The 13,245-nt window shown below is 42.8% G+C and overlaps 1 protein-coding gene, 2 long non-coding RNA genes and 1 other non-coding gene across 5 annotated transcripts; all 4 read right to left on the bottom strand.

Moving 5' to 3' along the window:
• Positions 1 to 18: 18 nt before the first annotated feature.
• hvcn1 (hydrogen voltage-gated channel 1) lies at positions 19 to 3,705 on the bottom strand. 2 transcript variants are annotated; one of them, XM_041990274.1, is made up of 6 exons: positions 3,518 to 3,705; positions 2,803 to 3,021; positions 1,344 to 1,448; positions 1,036 to 1,267; positions 360 to 472; positions 19 to 267 (listed from the first exon to the last, which is right to left on the bottom strand). In XM_041990274.1, the coding sequence occupies exons 2-6, from the start codon at positions 2,971 to 2,973 to the stop codon at positions 211 to 213; spliced, it is 678 nt and encodes a 225-aa protein (XP_041846208.1). In that variant the 5' UTR covers positions 2,974 to 3,021; positions 3,518 to 3,705; the 3' UTR covers positions 19 to 210. The 2 variants fall into 2 exon arrangements, with proteins under 2 accessions (XP_041846208.1, XP_041846207.1); XM_041990273.1 differs by having other exon boundaries at positions 2,803 to 3,014; positions 3,518 to 3,703.
• Positions 3,706 to 9,501: 5,796 nt separating this feature from the next.
• Positions 9,502 to 10,174, bottom strand: LOC121642588. Its single transcript, XR_006010923.1, has 2 exons — positions 10,036 to 10,174; positions 9,502 to 9,783 (listed from the first exon to the last, which is right to left on the bottom strand). It is a non-coding gene; the product is annotated as an uncharacterized LOC121642588 (long non-coding RNA).
• Positions 10,175 to 10,188: 14 nt separating this feature from the next.
• Positions 10,189 to 11,593, bottom strand: LOC121642587. The gene is made up of 4 exons (XR_006010922.1): positions 11,490 to 11,593; positions 10,772 to 10,853; positions 10,413 to 10,471; positions 10,189 to 10,245 (listed from the first exon to the last, which is right to left on the bottom strand). It is a non-coding gene; the product is annotated as an uncharacterized LOC121642587 (long non-coding RNA).
• LOC121643730 lies at positions 10,538 to 10,737 on the bottom strand. Its single transcript, XR_006011162.1, has one exon. It is a non-coding gene; the product is annotated as a small nucleolar RNA SNORA74 (small nucleolar RNA).
• Positions 11,594 to 13,245: the final 1,652 nt, after the last annotated feature.

The following is a 13,245-nucleotide window of genomic DNA, read 5'->3' as shown; positions in this document are numbered from 1 at the left end:
CACAACATGAAACGTAAATATTTTCTGTATGAGTCCAGGTGAAGTTTTTATTTATTTACAAGGAAACTTGACATGAAGTGAGAGGAGACCTTAAAGAGGAGGAAATGGAGACGCTACAGACAGATGTGCTGAAATAAAAGTTTTTATAATGTGACTTAAAAATAAACTGCTGCAGCATCTGAAAGAGGATGATGATGATGATGGTGGAGGTTAGAAGTCGATGTTGTGTTTCTTCAGGAGAGCTTGCAGCTTCTGGTTCTCTTGTGCCTACAACAGAGATGAGAAGCATGGCTGAGTGTGGGTTACTGAAGGAGGATTTTACCAGCTAACAGGTTTAAAAGAAGAAACCGAGGAATCACCAGCTCATCGCTGCGTTTCTGCAGCTCCGTCACTCTCTGGACCAGGTGGTCGTAGCTCGTCTTCAGCTTGTGGATTCTCTGATCTGAGCGAGTCTTCACCGACAGCAGGATCCCTGCAGCACATTAACACGCCGTCATTAAATCATTCTGTCCTAATAAATGTTAACTGGCCTCACTTGTTTACATTAGATTAGAACTTTAGTTGTAATATTCACTTCAATATTTAATTAAATGTAGACCTTTTAAAAAAAGGTCTCATCTGTGCCCCCTTTTCCTGCCCGGCCCCCTATTAGAACTTTTCTAGTTCTAGTTTTTTTAATAAATACAGGAAAAGTGCAGATGTTAAAACATCTTCATTCCCCACCGGTGTGATGCCCTCGAATCCATCCATAGAGCCAATCAGCTCATCTGAGGCAGACATGAAGCAAAATCCTGCTAGATGCATTTTTAGGTCTAACAGAAGGACCAGTCCAAGTACACGTGGACGTCGGGTTACCCTAGTAACGTGTCAAAGGAACATGGACGAGGGCAGATTGACTGGGATGGAGATGAATCACCTTTCAGAGATTTCCTCGTCTTTAATGACCAACATTCCCCAGCCTCTAACGAGCTTTCTCTCTTTATGAGCAGATATGCTAGTTTTTCATGGCTAACATCTGTTAGAGGGTGAACTGACCGTTGATGATCCTGGCCACCCTCCAGAGTCGCAGTAGGATGAGGAAACCCATCCCATCAAAGGAGTCCTCGTGGTAGATGTAGGCGATGTCCAGCGCAAAAGACACCACCACCACCAAGCCATCAAACACCTCAAACTTGTGCTGGAAGAACTCCAGGCGGTAAGCAAACAGCTTCCCAGCCAGCTCCACCATGAAGAAGGTGAGAAGAGCCAGACTCAGGTAGTGGAAAATCTGCCAAACACAAACCAGGGTTAGTCCTTCTGTGGGTCTGAGGGTTTTATTCCAGTCTGAAGGAAAGCTGCGTCACCTCAGGAGCAAGGTGACCGTGTTCCAGCTGGATGACAGACAGATCGATGAGCAGCTCCGCCAGCACGAAGAAGGCGTCCAGGATGACCAAACACACCACCAGAATCTGCAAACACACCGCAGCTGCTCATCCAAACCTTCCTCCACTCAGGAAGGTCTGACTGCTGGCTGGAGAAAAACTGGCTGGAGGTTTGACGTTCCTCATTCCTGCGTCTGAAAAACTCAAATTCATTCATTAGTCAGGAAAATACACCAGGAAACTCCACTTATCCAGGAAGATCCAGGAAGATGGTGTGAAAGAAATTTAGCTGTATACGGTAATCACTCACATATACTCATATAATAATCACGTATATTCAGTTTTCTTTATTAATTTAAAATTGTTAATCCAATCACTTTTATATTTTCATATTGTGTGTTCTCATTTTACAGAATACTGAAGTTACAGTTTTCAGTGTGTGTGTGTGTGTGTGTGTGTGTGTGTGTGTGAGGTCAGACTGACCACTTTCTTCCCAGAACTCTGATATGGCAGAGTTTAGACTGGTTTTCCACCTGCTAGACAGCAATAGTTGTTTGGGATATCAGCTTGTTGTGGTATGTGGGCATTGTCTGAAAACTGGAAGAAAGTGGCGCCACTAAATCGTCTATTCCTCATATTATCTTGCTGTTTGACCTTCAGCTGGAGACCAGAGTCTCTCCCGACTTCATGCGAGTCGGGACGATTACTCTCATTTACTTGCAAGTAATTCTTTATTTAATACTTCTCCTGTAAATAAACCTTATATACTTTTACTTATTCCAGACTCTTGGTAATTTTTCTACAACAATGGTCGGCCTTCCAGCTTTATTCCTAGTCTTGGTTCTGGTGAAGGTTTTCTTAGGTCATTATTTTATGAACTGGTTTATATGAACATAGTTATTATAAACTGGACTGGTGTGGATCATATGATGGATGTTTGTACATTGTTGTTGTATAAATAAAGCTGAACTAACCCCCCCCCCCCCCCCGGTGTGGACTGACACACCTGGTGGAAATGAGGGCTCTGAATATTAACGTAGGTCTCACTGTGTCATCTTTTATTAACAGAAAACAGAACAAGTGAAAAAACCGCTTGATCAGGAACTAATACAGTAATTGATCAGCATCATTGGTGTGAGCTCAAATACTCGATTCCAACAGCTGACAAGCAACAGGTGGTTTCATGTCCTGACAAGTAAAAGCTCAGAAGTGAGAGAAGCTGGACTTTCTATCACATGACATAACAAACTGACTCAGATTCACACAGAAACTAAACAGGCTTCTCATCAGCCATGTCAGTCCTTCACGTTACCATGGATACTGTATCAACAGCAGGACTGTTCATACAGCTGACATACAGTAGACGTAGATGTAGATGTAGCTGACTCGTACTTTTCCTCCACCGCAGTGCTGGTGGAGGAAAAGTCCTCTGAGTTCCTACCTGGAAGCGTTCTGAGCCGTAGAGCCTCTTCAGGGAATCCCTAAAGGTCGGGAACTGTCCCGCAGCCGGACTCAGGTCCTCGCTGTTCTGGTGCAGCTCCTCCTCCTCCTCCTCCCACTGCCCCGGCTGCTGGTCTCCTACGGTGGTGAAGTACCTCAGGTACCGGGCCATGCTGGCAGGCTGGATCCAGAGAGACGACCTGGCTCAGTTCACTGCGGACTCACAGACAGGTAAGAGCTTATGTTACCTGAGGGAACTGCAGCTTCACCAGTACTTCCTGTTTCAGGGGGGACTTCATGTCCACATCTGGACTGATTTCCTCATGTGTTGGACAATCAGAGTCCACTTCTCTTTTCAGAGTTGCAGCACGTTGAGAAATAATCTGTTTCCTCCAAAGTTTAAAAGAAGCTGATTCACCTCCTGCTGCCACTCAGCTGATCACATGATCCAAACCTGACAGATCAGACCCAGAACTGAACCAGATCTGGACCTGCTGTCATACTAAACTCAGATGTGAAGTTAAAGATTCACAAAGCAGCTGACTGAGTTAAAGTTAAGCAATTCCCAGTTTAAAGTCCGAACAGGATCCTAGACCTGGACTGGTTTCAGCAGCAGAGCTCTGCGGGGTTCTTGGTTCCGGTTCTGGATTAAAACTTAAGCTAAAGTCTGATTTAAAAAAAAAAAGTGGGCTCTGCATAAAAGGCCGTTTTCTTACCGGATTCTCCAGGTTTCCAGGTTTTCCAGGCCTCTGTGTGTCCGCGGGAAGCTGCTGACTGCAAACAGACTCGTGATGAAAACATCCGTCCGGGTTTCTGCAGAACTCACGACCCCGCCGCGGATCCGAGCGGAAGTGGCTCCGCTGGCCTCGGTGAACCAGGTTTATCCTGCAGATCTTCTCCCTGGAGCTGCCAGTGTCTCTGCTAGGGACCATCAACAAATAGCCAGTTTTCCCTTAAACGGAAAATCTCATGAAGGACGTACAACAATATTTTCAATCAACTGTCCACATGCTCCAGTTCCGACATAAAGACACAAAGTCCTGGTAAATCCGCTAAGAAAACGGCCTTTTATACAGAGCCCACATTTTTATTTGACTTTAGCTGAAGACAAATAACGTGTTTTTCTTATAGGGTGCCATATCTTTGGATTGATTCATATTTTAATAGAAATTTAATCATTTGTCTTGAGAAAAAAGTTAGTCTTCAATAGCTTCTAAACCACGCACCCAGCTTCAAACCACAGCTGAAGTGAAGCAGATGACCATCCAAACAGGAGGTGGGAGGTGTTTCCCATTGTGACCAAGGGGTCCAGTCCATATTCTGCACGTTTCTGTTCACTTTGCCGGCTTCTTGGTTATGGCGTTCCATGTATTCCTACCAGTATCTTCCACCCTGCTGTGAGGTGCTGGATTGTTTCAGGGGCCTCTTTGCACAGCCTGCCCCTGGGTTCCTGCCTGGTGTTGTAGACCTGACTTGTCTTACTCCTTGTGGGATTGGGAACAGTTATCATTAGCTCTCCTCAACATATTATTCTGCCCTCTGGGAGTGCAATGCCCTCTATATGGACCACCTTCCCTCTCTTTGTTACTATTCAGCCACATTTCTTCAGTCCAGATGACATTTCGATATCCCTGCTGTAGATCCTGGTGGTGTGGATCTGTGAGTCATATACTACACAAATTATCCAAAATGTGGTTGTTATGACGAAGGCAATCTGATGCGCAAACACAGAAGGAGTCCACAAAATCAATAATTACAATGAAAGTACAACAGAAGGGTTTTATTGTCTTAATGTCTTATAGATTAAAACAGTGTTGGAATAAATTTGATGCGGCACATTTAGAAATACTATATATTAATAATGAAAGTACAGTTTTAAAGCAGGAGTTACTGATTATTTTTACAAAGTTATTAATATAAAATATAATGAGTGTTTAGAGTGCAGGAGGACTTCTTTTGTGTTCCGGGACAATTGCAGCTTCAAACTACTCAATAAATAGACTTTCAATAACGATTTTTGATTATCTTAATAAATATATTCATATAAAATATGACAAGAGGTGAAAAAAAGCAGGAAGATGTGTCTTGTTTGGATTGCCACCTGCTTTATTTCAGCTGTGGTTTGAAGTGACTGGGTACATGGTTTAGAAGCAACTGAAGAATTCATTTTTTCTCAAGAGAAATGATTTAATTTCCATTAAATATGGAGCAATCCAAAGATTTGGCACCCTGTATAACAAGGAAAATATATTTGTCTCTGTTTCTGTCAGAATTCCGCTGGGTCATGAGGACAGTTTATTGAAAATATTGTTTCCGTTTTAGAGAAACTCGGTTATTTGTTGACGGTCCCTAAGAAGGCCGTTTCTCCGCCATGAGTGTGTGGACATTCTTGTGTTCTAGTTCCAGCTTGTCAGCAGTACAAACTCTTCAAGCTCGCTCATGGTGCGTTTGGTACGGAGTCAGGTATCATACCTGCCAACTTTGCTACGTTTTTGTTTTTTCCAAAATGCTCATTTTCAGTATTTAACAGTACAAACTGTAAAAATCTATTTTAATGACTTGAAGTGCAGAACAAAAAATAAACAGTGAAAAGGTATTAGTGTTTGTATACTTACAATACTTAAACTATATATAAAGTATATAATATACTTTAAATTCTATCTAATAATTTCTTTAAGTGTATTTCAGAAACAAATTTAAATCTTTTTCAGTTAAAAAACATCTAATTAAATAACATTTTATATTCCGGTCAGTGGGTATATGCTTACAGAGAATAAAAGTGGGTCTTTAGACGAGACTTGAAGCCTCCACTGTGGAGGCAGATTGGACATGGAGGTCTGGGGCCGACTACAGAGAACCCCGTCCCCTCCAGTTGATGGTCTCGTCTTAGGCACCACGAGCTGGGACCGGCTCTCAGCACATGCTGGAGGGTAAATTAGGAGGCAGTCAGTAATGTATTTGGGGGCCAGTCAATTTAAAGCTTTAAACACAAACAATAAAATCTTAAAATCAGTTCTAAAATGTACAAGCAGCCAGTGCAAAGAAGCTAAAATAGGGGTGATGTGCTCACATTTCCTGGCACCAGTTAAAAGTCATGGACTAACTGGACTAACTGCAACTGGGAAAGTGAGTTATTGCAGATGCCTGAGTAAAGAGCGTTGCAGTAGTCCAGAAGAGAAGATATAAAAGCATGCACAACCTGTTTAAAAAGATTAAAAGATAAAAAATATTTAACTTTTGATGAAAGATGAAGGTGATAAAAGCTCGATTTTAAAACAGCATTGAGCTGTTTGTCAAGTTTAAAATCGTCGTCCATGGTGACACCAACGCTGGTGACTTTGGAAAGAGGGTATTTCCAAACAACATGACCCCTCTTTCCCTCATTCAGTTTAAAAAATGTGGTCTACTGTGTCAAAAGTACACCACAACCTGAATTGTTTTGCTCCACAAGCACAGTTTCCATAATCATTTAACAATATTATGACGTCGTTATGTCCTTCATGAGTCGATTACATATGCTATAAAGAAATTCTGACTCGCTGTAAGAAGTTACGAAACAAGATACTATTAAAAGAACCTGCAATCATTGTTACGCTTCCTGTGGCTCAGTGACTGATGTGAAGCATGCAGAACTTTGCAGTATTTATAGTAAATATATAAATGGCATTTCCATAGCAAAAAGCCTATTTTTAGGTACCAGTAGCTGAAGTTCCACCATCATTCTGTGCATACAGTCTATTATGTTCTCTCTCTTTCAAGCTCAGTCTGGTTACAAGGTGTGTTGCACACCTGATCATATTTTAGTACTTTAGAAAATGGGAAGAAATTGACACTTTCTTCACTAAAGTTGGAGGCAGACTGACTCAGATAAGTTATACTTATGACAATAAATATGAGAAAGTTTAGTATTTATAAACACAGTTGTACAGGGGGCGCAGTTCTGGCAGCCAGGGCTTCTCAGTCTGCCAGAATCTGTGTCCCCTCCCAGTATGGATGAGCGCAAACCTACGCCACAACCCGGAAGTCACGCCACCACAAACTAGTCGTTGGTGAAGACTGACCCCGGTTGTGTTCAAAATGTCAGAGAAGGGGTTCATCGAGTAAAAAACATGACTTCCTGTCACCAGGGGGGCGTGGCCTGTTCATAATCCAAATATTGACATATAGATGTGTTCAGGATGGGACTGGCATCATACATGGCTTTTTGGTTCAGATGTGTTGTTTTATGTGGGAGTTATATCAATTTCGTCTTTCATGGAGAGACATCAAACTTTGAGGCCCCGCCCCCTCTACGCCCTCACTCCTTTGAGAAAGTTTTTGAAAACTTTTGATCACACATGCCTTCTGAACATCCTGAGCCATTTTGGTGTTAGTACGATAATATCTCTAGGAGGAGTTCGTTCAAATGTTCAAGGTCAGTAAAACCCCAAAATGGCGACTTTGACCCAAAATGGCCGACTTCCTGTTTATTTTAGGGCAGTGCTCCAAGAGGATTTTTTGTTTGCCCCAGGATTTAGAACACGTGTAGCAAATTTCATAAAGATTGATGACATGCAGTGGCGGGGCATCATAGATAGGGGGCGCTCTCGCTCTCGCATCCTTCTGGTTTCCGGTTCATTCACAGTATAGGTCCAGCACATAGGACCGCCTGGACTTTCTGGATTCCTCTTTTTAGTGCAACAGCACAGTCCTTTTGTTTATTTAAATTATCTTGCGGACACTTTTAACTGATTGTGTTTTATAAAGTTTGATATTGTTTTATTGTGGTTTTTAACATTTATTTTGTATGCAGGTGCTGGGCCCGAGGCAGCCTCCCTTTTCCTGGTGGTGGCTTTTCGTCGGCATGTAGAGCACGGCTGGTTTGGTTTGAGTTTCTCCTGTTTTGGTTTTATGCTGCTGCTGGTCCCAGCCCCATACTTTTAATTAGGGTGGTTTCATTGAACCTTTTCTTGATTTTATTTGTGTTTACTGTGCCCTGTGGTGTAACGACGAACCGGCGCGCCGAACCACCATGTGTCCGTGTTCCCTCTGGGTGGCGTTTACTGGTCCCTTAAAAACATCACCACCTCATGCTGCCACAAAAGCAAAACAAAAACAAGACTTTTATTCAAAATAAAGACAAATAAATAGAATATAAATAATAGAAGCTTAGCTTAAGTTATATTTGGAGGTAAGAACATATAGGTTTTTTATTTATTTTAGACTTCTGTAAAATCATTTTAGTTTGTTTTAAAGCATTCCACACTGGGGCAGTCAGACAAACGGCTTTTATGTGTAAAACTTGGTAAAATGTTATTGACTAAGAAGTCTACTGGCTTTTCTCTCATCGCCGTACCAAATTTTATCTGTTTGAAAGAGAAAATCTGGATTCTCGTTGAAGCTCCTCCTGCGTCTGTGTTCAGCTGACTCCTCAGTACAGAAACAACGACCTACTTCTCCTCTGCATCTGATAAATTCCTTACAGGATATGTTTCATTTCTAGTTTGGAAAGGATTTCCTGATGTTTAGGAGGGATGGGGAAACCTTACAGCTCTGAGTTCAGCTCTGGTGTAACTCTGAAGGATCTTTGGCGGGCCTGGAAACATGAAGATGACCATGTGCCGTCTTAGAAAACTGCTCGTTTATCCGAAGCTGGATGCTTCAGATAACTCTTCTGTACAACCAGCAGAAGTTGTTTGTTGGCTTCCTCCGGCTCCAGCACGTCCCCCCTTCATTCAGCAGCAGCAGGACATGCTGCTGAAATGCAGAAACTTTTCCTGCAAGTTTGGAGATTTTAACAAAAATTCTAAACCATCCAACTTACTAAACACCAGACGGTCTAAACCATATTTATCATTAAAAAAAGAGACTGAAGCCATTTAATACTGTTTATTCCACCCTCATTACAATCTGTTGGTAAGTCAAGTTTCTGCTGCAGTGGTGCCTTTCGTCTGTTTAAAGCCAGTCAGCTGTCTACGTCTATCTGAGGCTCTCCAGATAACAGATGAACATCCACTCAGCAGGAGTCTGGTTAAAACCTCCTCCCACCACCGTGTTTCTGTCTGGAACTGCTTTAACAAATTCCCATTAATCTGTTCATCGTTTCCATAGATTTACCAGAACTAAGAAAGCACATCAGTCTGTAGCACACATGCTGTCCATCATCATCCGTTTCCTCCCAGCAGGCATCTGTGGGAACACGCGTCCTGCTGATCGATTCGTCCCACAGCATTTTATCCTCATCGAGTCCAAAATTTAACGTCTTTTTGATCAGTGTTTCTTGAAGAGATAATCAGACTTTTGTCCTTTACAAAACCAAAAACAGCTTTACACGGTTTTTTGAGTCCCCTTCCATCAAAAGAGAAAGATTAACTCTGGAAAACAGACCTCCTGTAGAACCCTAACTTTCATCCTCTCGTTAAAAGTCCCACGTTTAGTCGTCTCGACCACAACTCAGACCCTCCTCGGCCTTCATCCTGCGTCTTGTGGCCCCTCATGGATGGTTCTACCTTGGCTGAAGCCGTATGGACCTTGAAACTGCCGCTTTGCCTTCTTCCCTCACCTGCTTGATGACGTCACGCGCCCCCCCCCAGGATTTCTGTCTATGGTATGTTACATACTTATATTTACATACTTCTATAAAATTTTATACACACACACACACACCTCAAAAGATTTGAGTTTCGCACAAAACCTAAATTTCAGTAATTCAGCCTAAAAGAGAAAAGTTTCATTTATTCGTTATAATCGGGATCATGTCTTACAGCTTATGTGATGTCTGACTTTTCACTGCAAACATCAATTCAGTTTATCAAAACCTGGTTTTACAGAAAAGTTTCATCTGAAATGTTAGAAACTAAATTAATACAAACTACTCTGTATACAGTTATTTGAAAACATCATAAAATAAATGGCCATAAAGTCATGGTGGAAGGTTTCTGACTGATGGCTGCAGCCCCGTTGGTCCAGACCAGCTGATGAGGAGCAGAAGCATCCCTGCAGCCTGAAAGCAGAAGACTCGTCATTTTACCGCCATTCAGCTCATGTCTCACACACACACACACACACACACACACACACACACACACACAATGTTCCAGGTCTTCAGTCAGGTTTGAGTAAATCACATTTACAACAACCTGTGCCAAAGTCCCGACTTTCTCTCCCAATCCTCAGATTCTGCAGCAGAGGAGACCGAGTCTGCCACAGCAGTACTGGATTGGGTCCAACATACACCATACTGCACCCCACCCACCTGCAGGTACCCCTGCTGGATCTCCTCCTCCTGCTGCTGCTGGATCTCCTGCTGCTGCTGCTGGATCTCCTCCTCCTGCTGCTGGATCTCCTGCTGATGCTGCTGGATCTCCTCCTCCTGCTGCTGGATCTCCTCCTCCTGCTGCTGGATCTCCTGCTGATGCTGCTGGATCTCCTCCTCCTGCTGCTGGATCTCCTCCTCCTCCTGGATCTGAACAGGGATGAGGATCAGTCAGAAAACAGAACCAGACCACTGATCTCTGCTCATCCTGCAGCCGTGCTCAGACAGAAGACTTCACCACGAGGTTTGTCAGCATGATGTGTTATATTGAGTCATCACAGCAGGACATCTTCAGATCAGCAGCATTTCAGACTCACCTTCATCACGTCTTCATCAGGATCGTCGGCGTCACAGCGAGCGGCCGCAGAGGCTTCGCCTGCAACACAACCATCAATCAGAACCAGCTTCACACCAAGCGACTCTGCAGGTGGGGAGAGGATGTGGTGTGCAGCCCTCTACTAGGCCGGTCCTGATGGTGATCAGAACCGGCCACTCTCGTTGGGCGGCGCTCTGCAGCAGCTCGGCAGCAGCAGATCCTAAAACAGAACCTGAACCACCGAGACCAAGTACAGAGACTCCCTCTGCCAGCCCTGTAACACTGAACCAGACACAACATGTCTGGTCAGCTGACTGAGAGCTGGGGACACAGCAGGACGTCACCTGACTGAAGGCTTACCTGGAGGTCCACATGGAGGTCCAGGGGGCTTTACGTCATGGCTGATGAGCCTCCATGATGTTCAGGTGGGGAACCGGAACCTCTGCAAGGAAAAAACAAACATGAAGCCCAGTGATGAAAAATATACACGACCAATCATGTGGCATCATCTAACTAAATTCTATTTTTAAAGCTCTTTTCACACAGTGAGGAGCACAAAGTTTTTTACATGATAAAAACTATTTTTGGATATTAAAACATATTTAAAGTTTTTCTTTTTTAAAATTTTATCTGCTTCCTCACAAACAGAACAACTAGTTACTGAGTGAAAATGAATGATTTGCTCCATAAAGGAAAACTAGATTGTAGTTTAAATAGAAGATTTATAATTATCTGTAGGACGGCGAAGGGCGCCCTCGTGCTTCTTACCAGCGCGAGACTCTCCAGATTAATTCACATACATTTAGGCCAGTCTGGTAAGAACTGAAACTATTCCCCAATTCACCCAAACTCTGAAATCCACTTCACACCAAGAAGGAAACCGCGGTTTTTCTTTTATTCTGATTCTATTACTCCTCTCTGAGTTTTTTTCTATTTTACGTCCATATTAACGTTTTCTTTAGTCATGTATATATATATGCGTTTCCTTTAAATGGTTAAAGATAAAATCTGAACAAGTTACTGATCTTATTTATTTTGTCAGCTTTCAATGGATAAAGATCAAATCTGAATAACTTACAGAGTCAGACAGTCCATCATTTCTTCTGCTGTCCCGCATGGTTCAGACCGAGAGACAGACCGGATGTAGATCGCAGTTTAATAAAGCGTCTCTCGCGGTGCATTATGGGAAACCGGAAGTGCTACCAAAGATCGTTGCGAGAAAAGATGTGTCACCTTTCAAGTTACCCTGAGACGGTCTCAGGCCGCCATCTTTAGGACCTAGCGCCATCAACTGTTCTCAGAGAAAAATGGCAATCGCTCATCTCTGCTAGAAAAAAAGAACGCTATTAAAAAAAAAACGGTATTTTAGGGTTGGACCCACATCATATATTATCTGAATAACTGAGTCCTCTGAAATCTGCCCAACAATTGCCTAATTTGTCTTTTGCCGACGTCTATATTTATCTAATTCACAATCCTTCCCCCTACACCAAGAGTCCAAGAGTATCGACGCCTGCCGTTACTTCACATCAGGATGGGTAACTGAGGCCAAACTTCATCACCTAGTGGACTAAAATCTTTTCTTGGTCATAGAAAAGGTACGTTGTGTTTTTATTCACTACTTTACCAGCTTTATGGACGATTAGCAGTATGACAAAAGTCACATTTGCCATCTCTTCTGTCTAGATAATATTATTTACAAGTGCGTTAGTTTGCTTTGTAAAAAAAAAAACAGCCATAAAATTAGCGGAGGGGGCGTTTATTTATTTATTCTTTAATTATTTGATTATAATAATATCTGTCAAGGTCTGGATTAGAAAATATGGGAAATTCTCCGACATGAGCCGAGAGGGCGGCGGGGGGAGAAAGAGATGTGTCAGCCACAGGTTCCTCTCCGGTCGGACATTTTTTAAGTTTTATTTTCTCCTTGTAACCAATATACAGGAGATTTACGGGAACATGATAACACGGGAAAGACAAGTAAAATACGGGAGTCTTCTGACCTTCTTGACAGGTATGATTATAATTGATGTAAAAATATCCAGATAATCTAATAATATCCTGATTATCTGGCAGTGGACGTAATCAAAAGGTGCTGGAACACCAAACCTCCTTTCTTTTTTTGTTTTTCTTTGTGTGTGTGTGTGTGTGTGTGTGTGTGTGTGTGTGTGGTCAACTGCAGGTGAAATATTCACAGAGTCTGACTGACCCCCACACACCCCTGGATCACCGTGCAGGAGGATGGGACCATTGTTATGGCTCCTTGAACCTGTAAAGCAGGATTGAGAGAGGTGTGCTCTCATGCAGCAGCCCTCATGTATTCAGTCGTGGCTGCTTTGAGATTAGAAATGGACAGGCTTGCACGCAGAAGCCCTGTGCTTGGACTCAGCCGAGTGGGGCATCTACGCAACATCAGCTTTTCTCATGAAGAGCCCCGCCAGACTCAAGCTCCTGGTCCTGATATCACACCATCAAATGAAGACTACCAGAGATTTCTTGAGATGCTTCAAGACAGCGAGAAGCAGGAGTCCAAGCCCAAAAGTGTCATCCTCTGTTTCAGAAGGCCACTCCTACAGGTAAGACAGATTAGATGGCCTGAAAAAGCCCTCCAAACCTTTACTTTTTTATAGATAAATGCCACTCCTTGTGGAAACTACTGTTCCATTTCTGGTACACCAACAACTTTAAAAGTGTCTCCTTTTCATCTCCTCCTATGTCTGCAGGAGAACAGACATACGTCGATGTGTAAGGTGGATTTTGTAGATGCTGCTAAGCAGCTGCATCACATATGTCTCTGTTTTCATTGTAGTTGAAATTTAGCTCTAAATTTCGTT

Source organism: Melanotaenia boesemani, chromosome 7 (assembly GCF_017639745.1).
Source record: "Melanotaenia boesemani isolate fMelBoe1 chromosome 7, fMelBoe1.pri, whole genome shotgun sequence".
In the NCBI taxonomy this organism is placed as follows: Eukaryota; Metazoa; Chordata; class Actinopteri; order Atheriniformes; family Melanotaeniidae; genus Melanotaenia; species Melanotaenia boesemani.
The sequence above is the reverse complement of the archived record's forward strand: the minus strand, read 5'-3'. Positions and strand labels throughout refer to the sequence as shown.

Bases quoted from the DNA above. Each gene is read 5' to 3' on its own strand.
- hvcn1 (XM_041990274.1), bottom strand. From the start codon at position 2,973: ATGGCCCGGTACCTGAGGTACTTCACCACCGTAGGAGACCAGCAGCCG. The intron at 1,449-2,802 runs GTAGGAACTCAG...GTGTGTTTGCAG, and splicing joins ACGGCTCAGAACGCTTCCAG to ATTCTGGTGGTGTGTTTGGT. The intron at 473-1,035 runs GTCAGTTCACCC...AATGTGCTGCAG, and splicing joins GGTGGCCAGGATCATCAACG to GGATCCTGCTGTCGGTGAAG.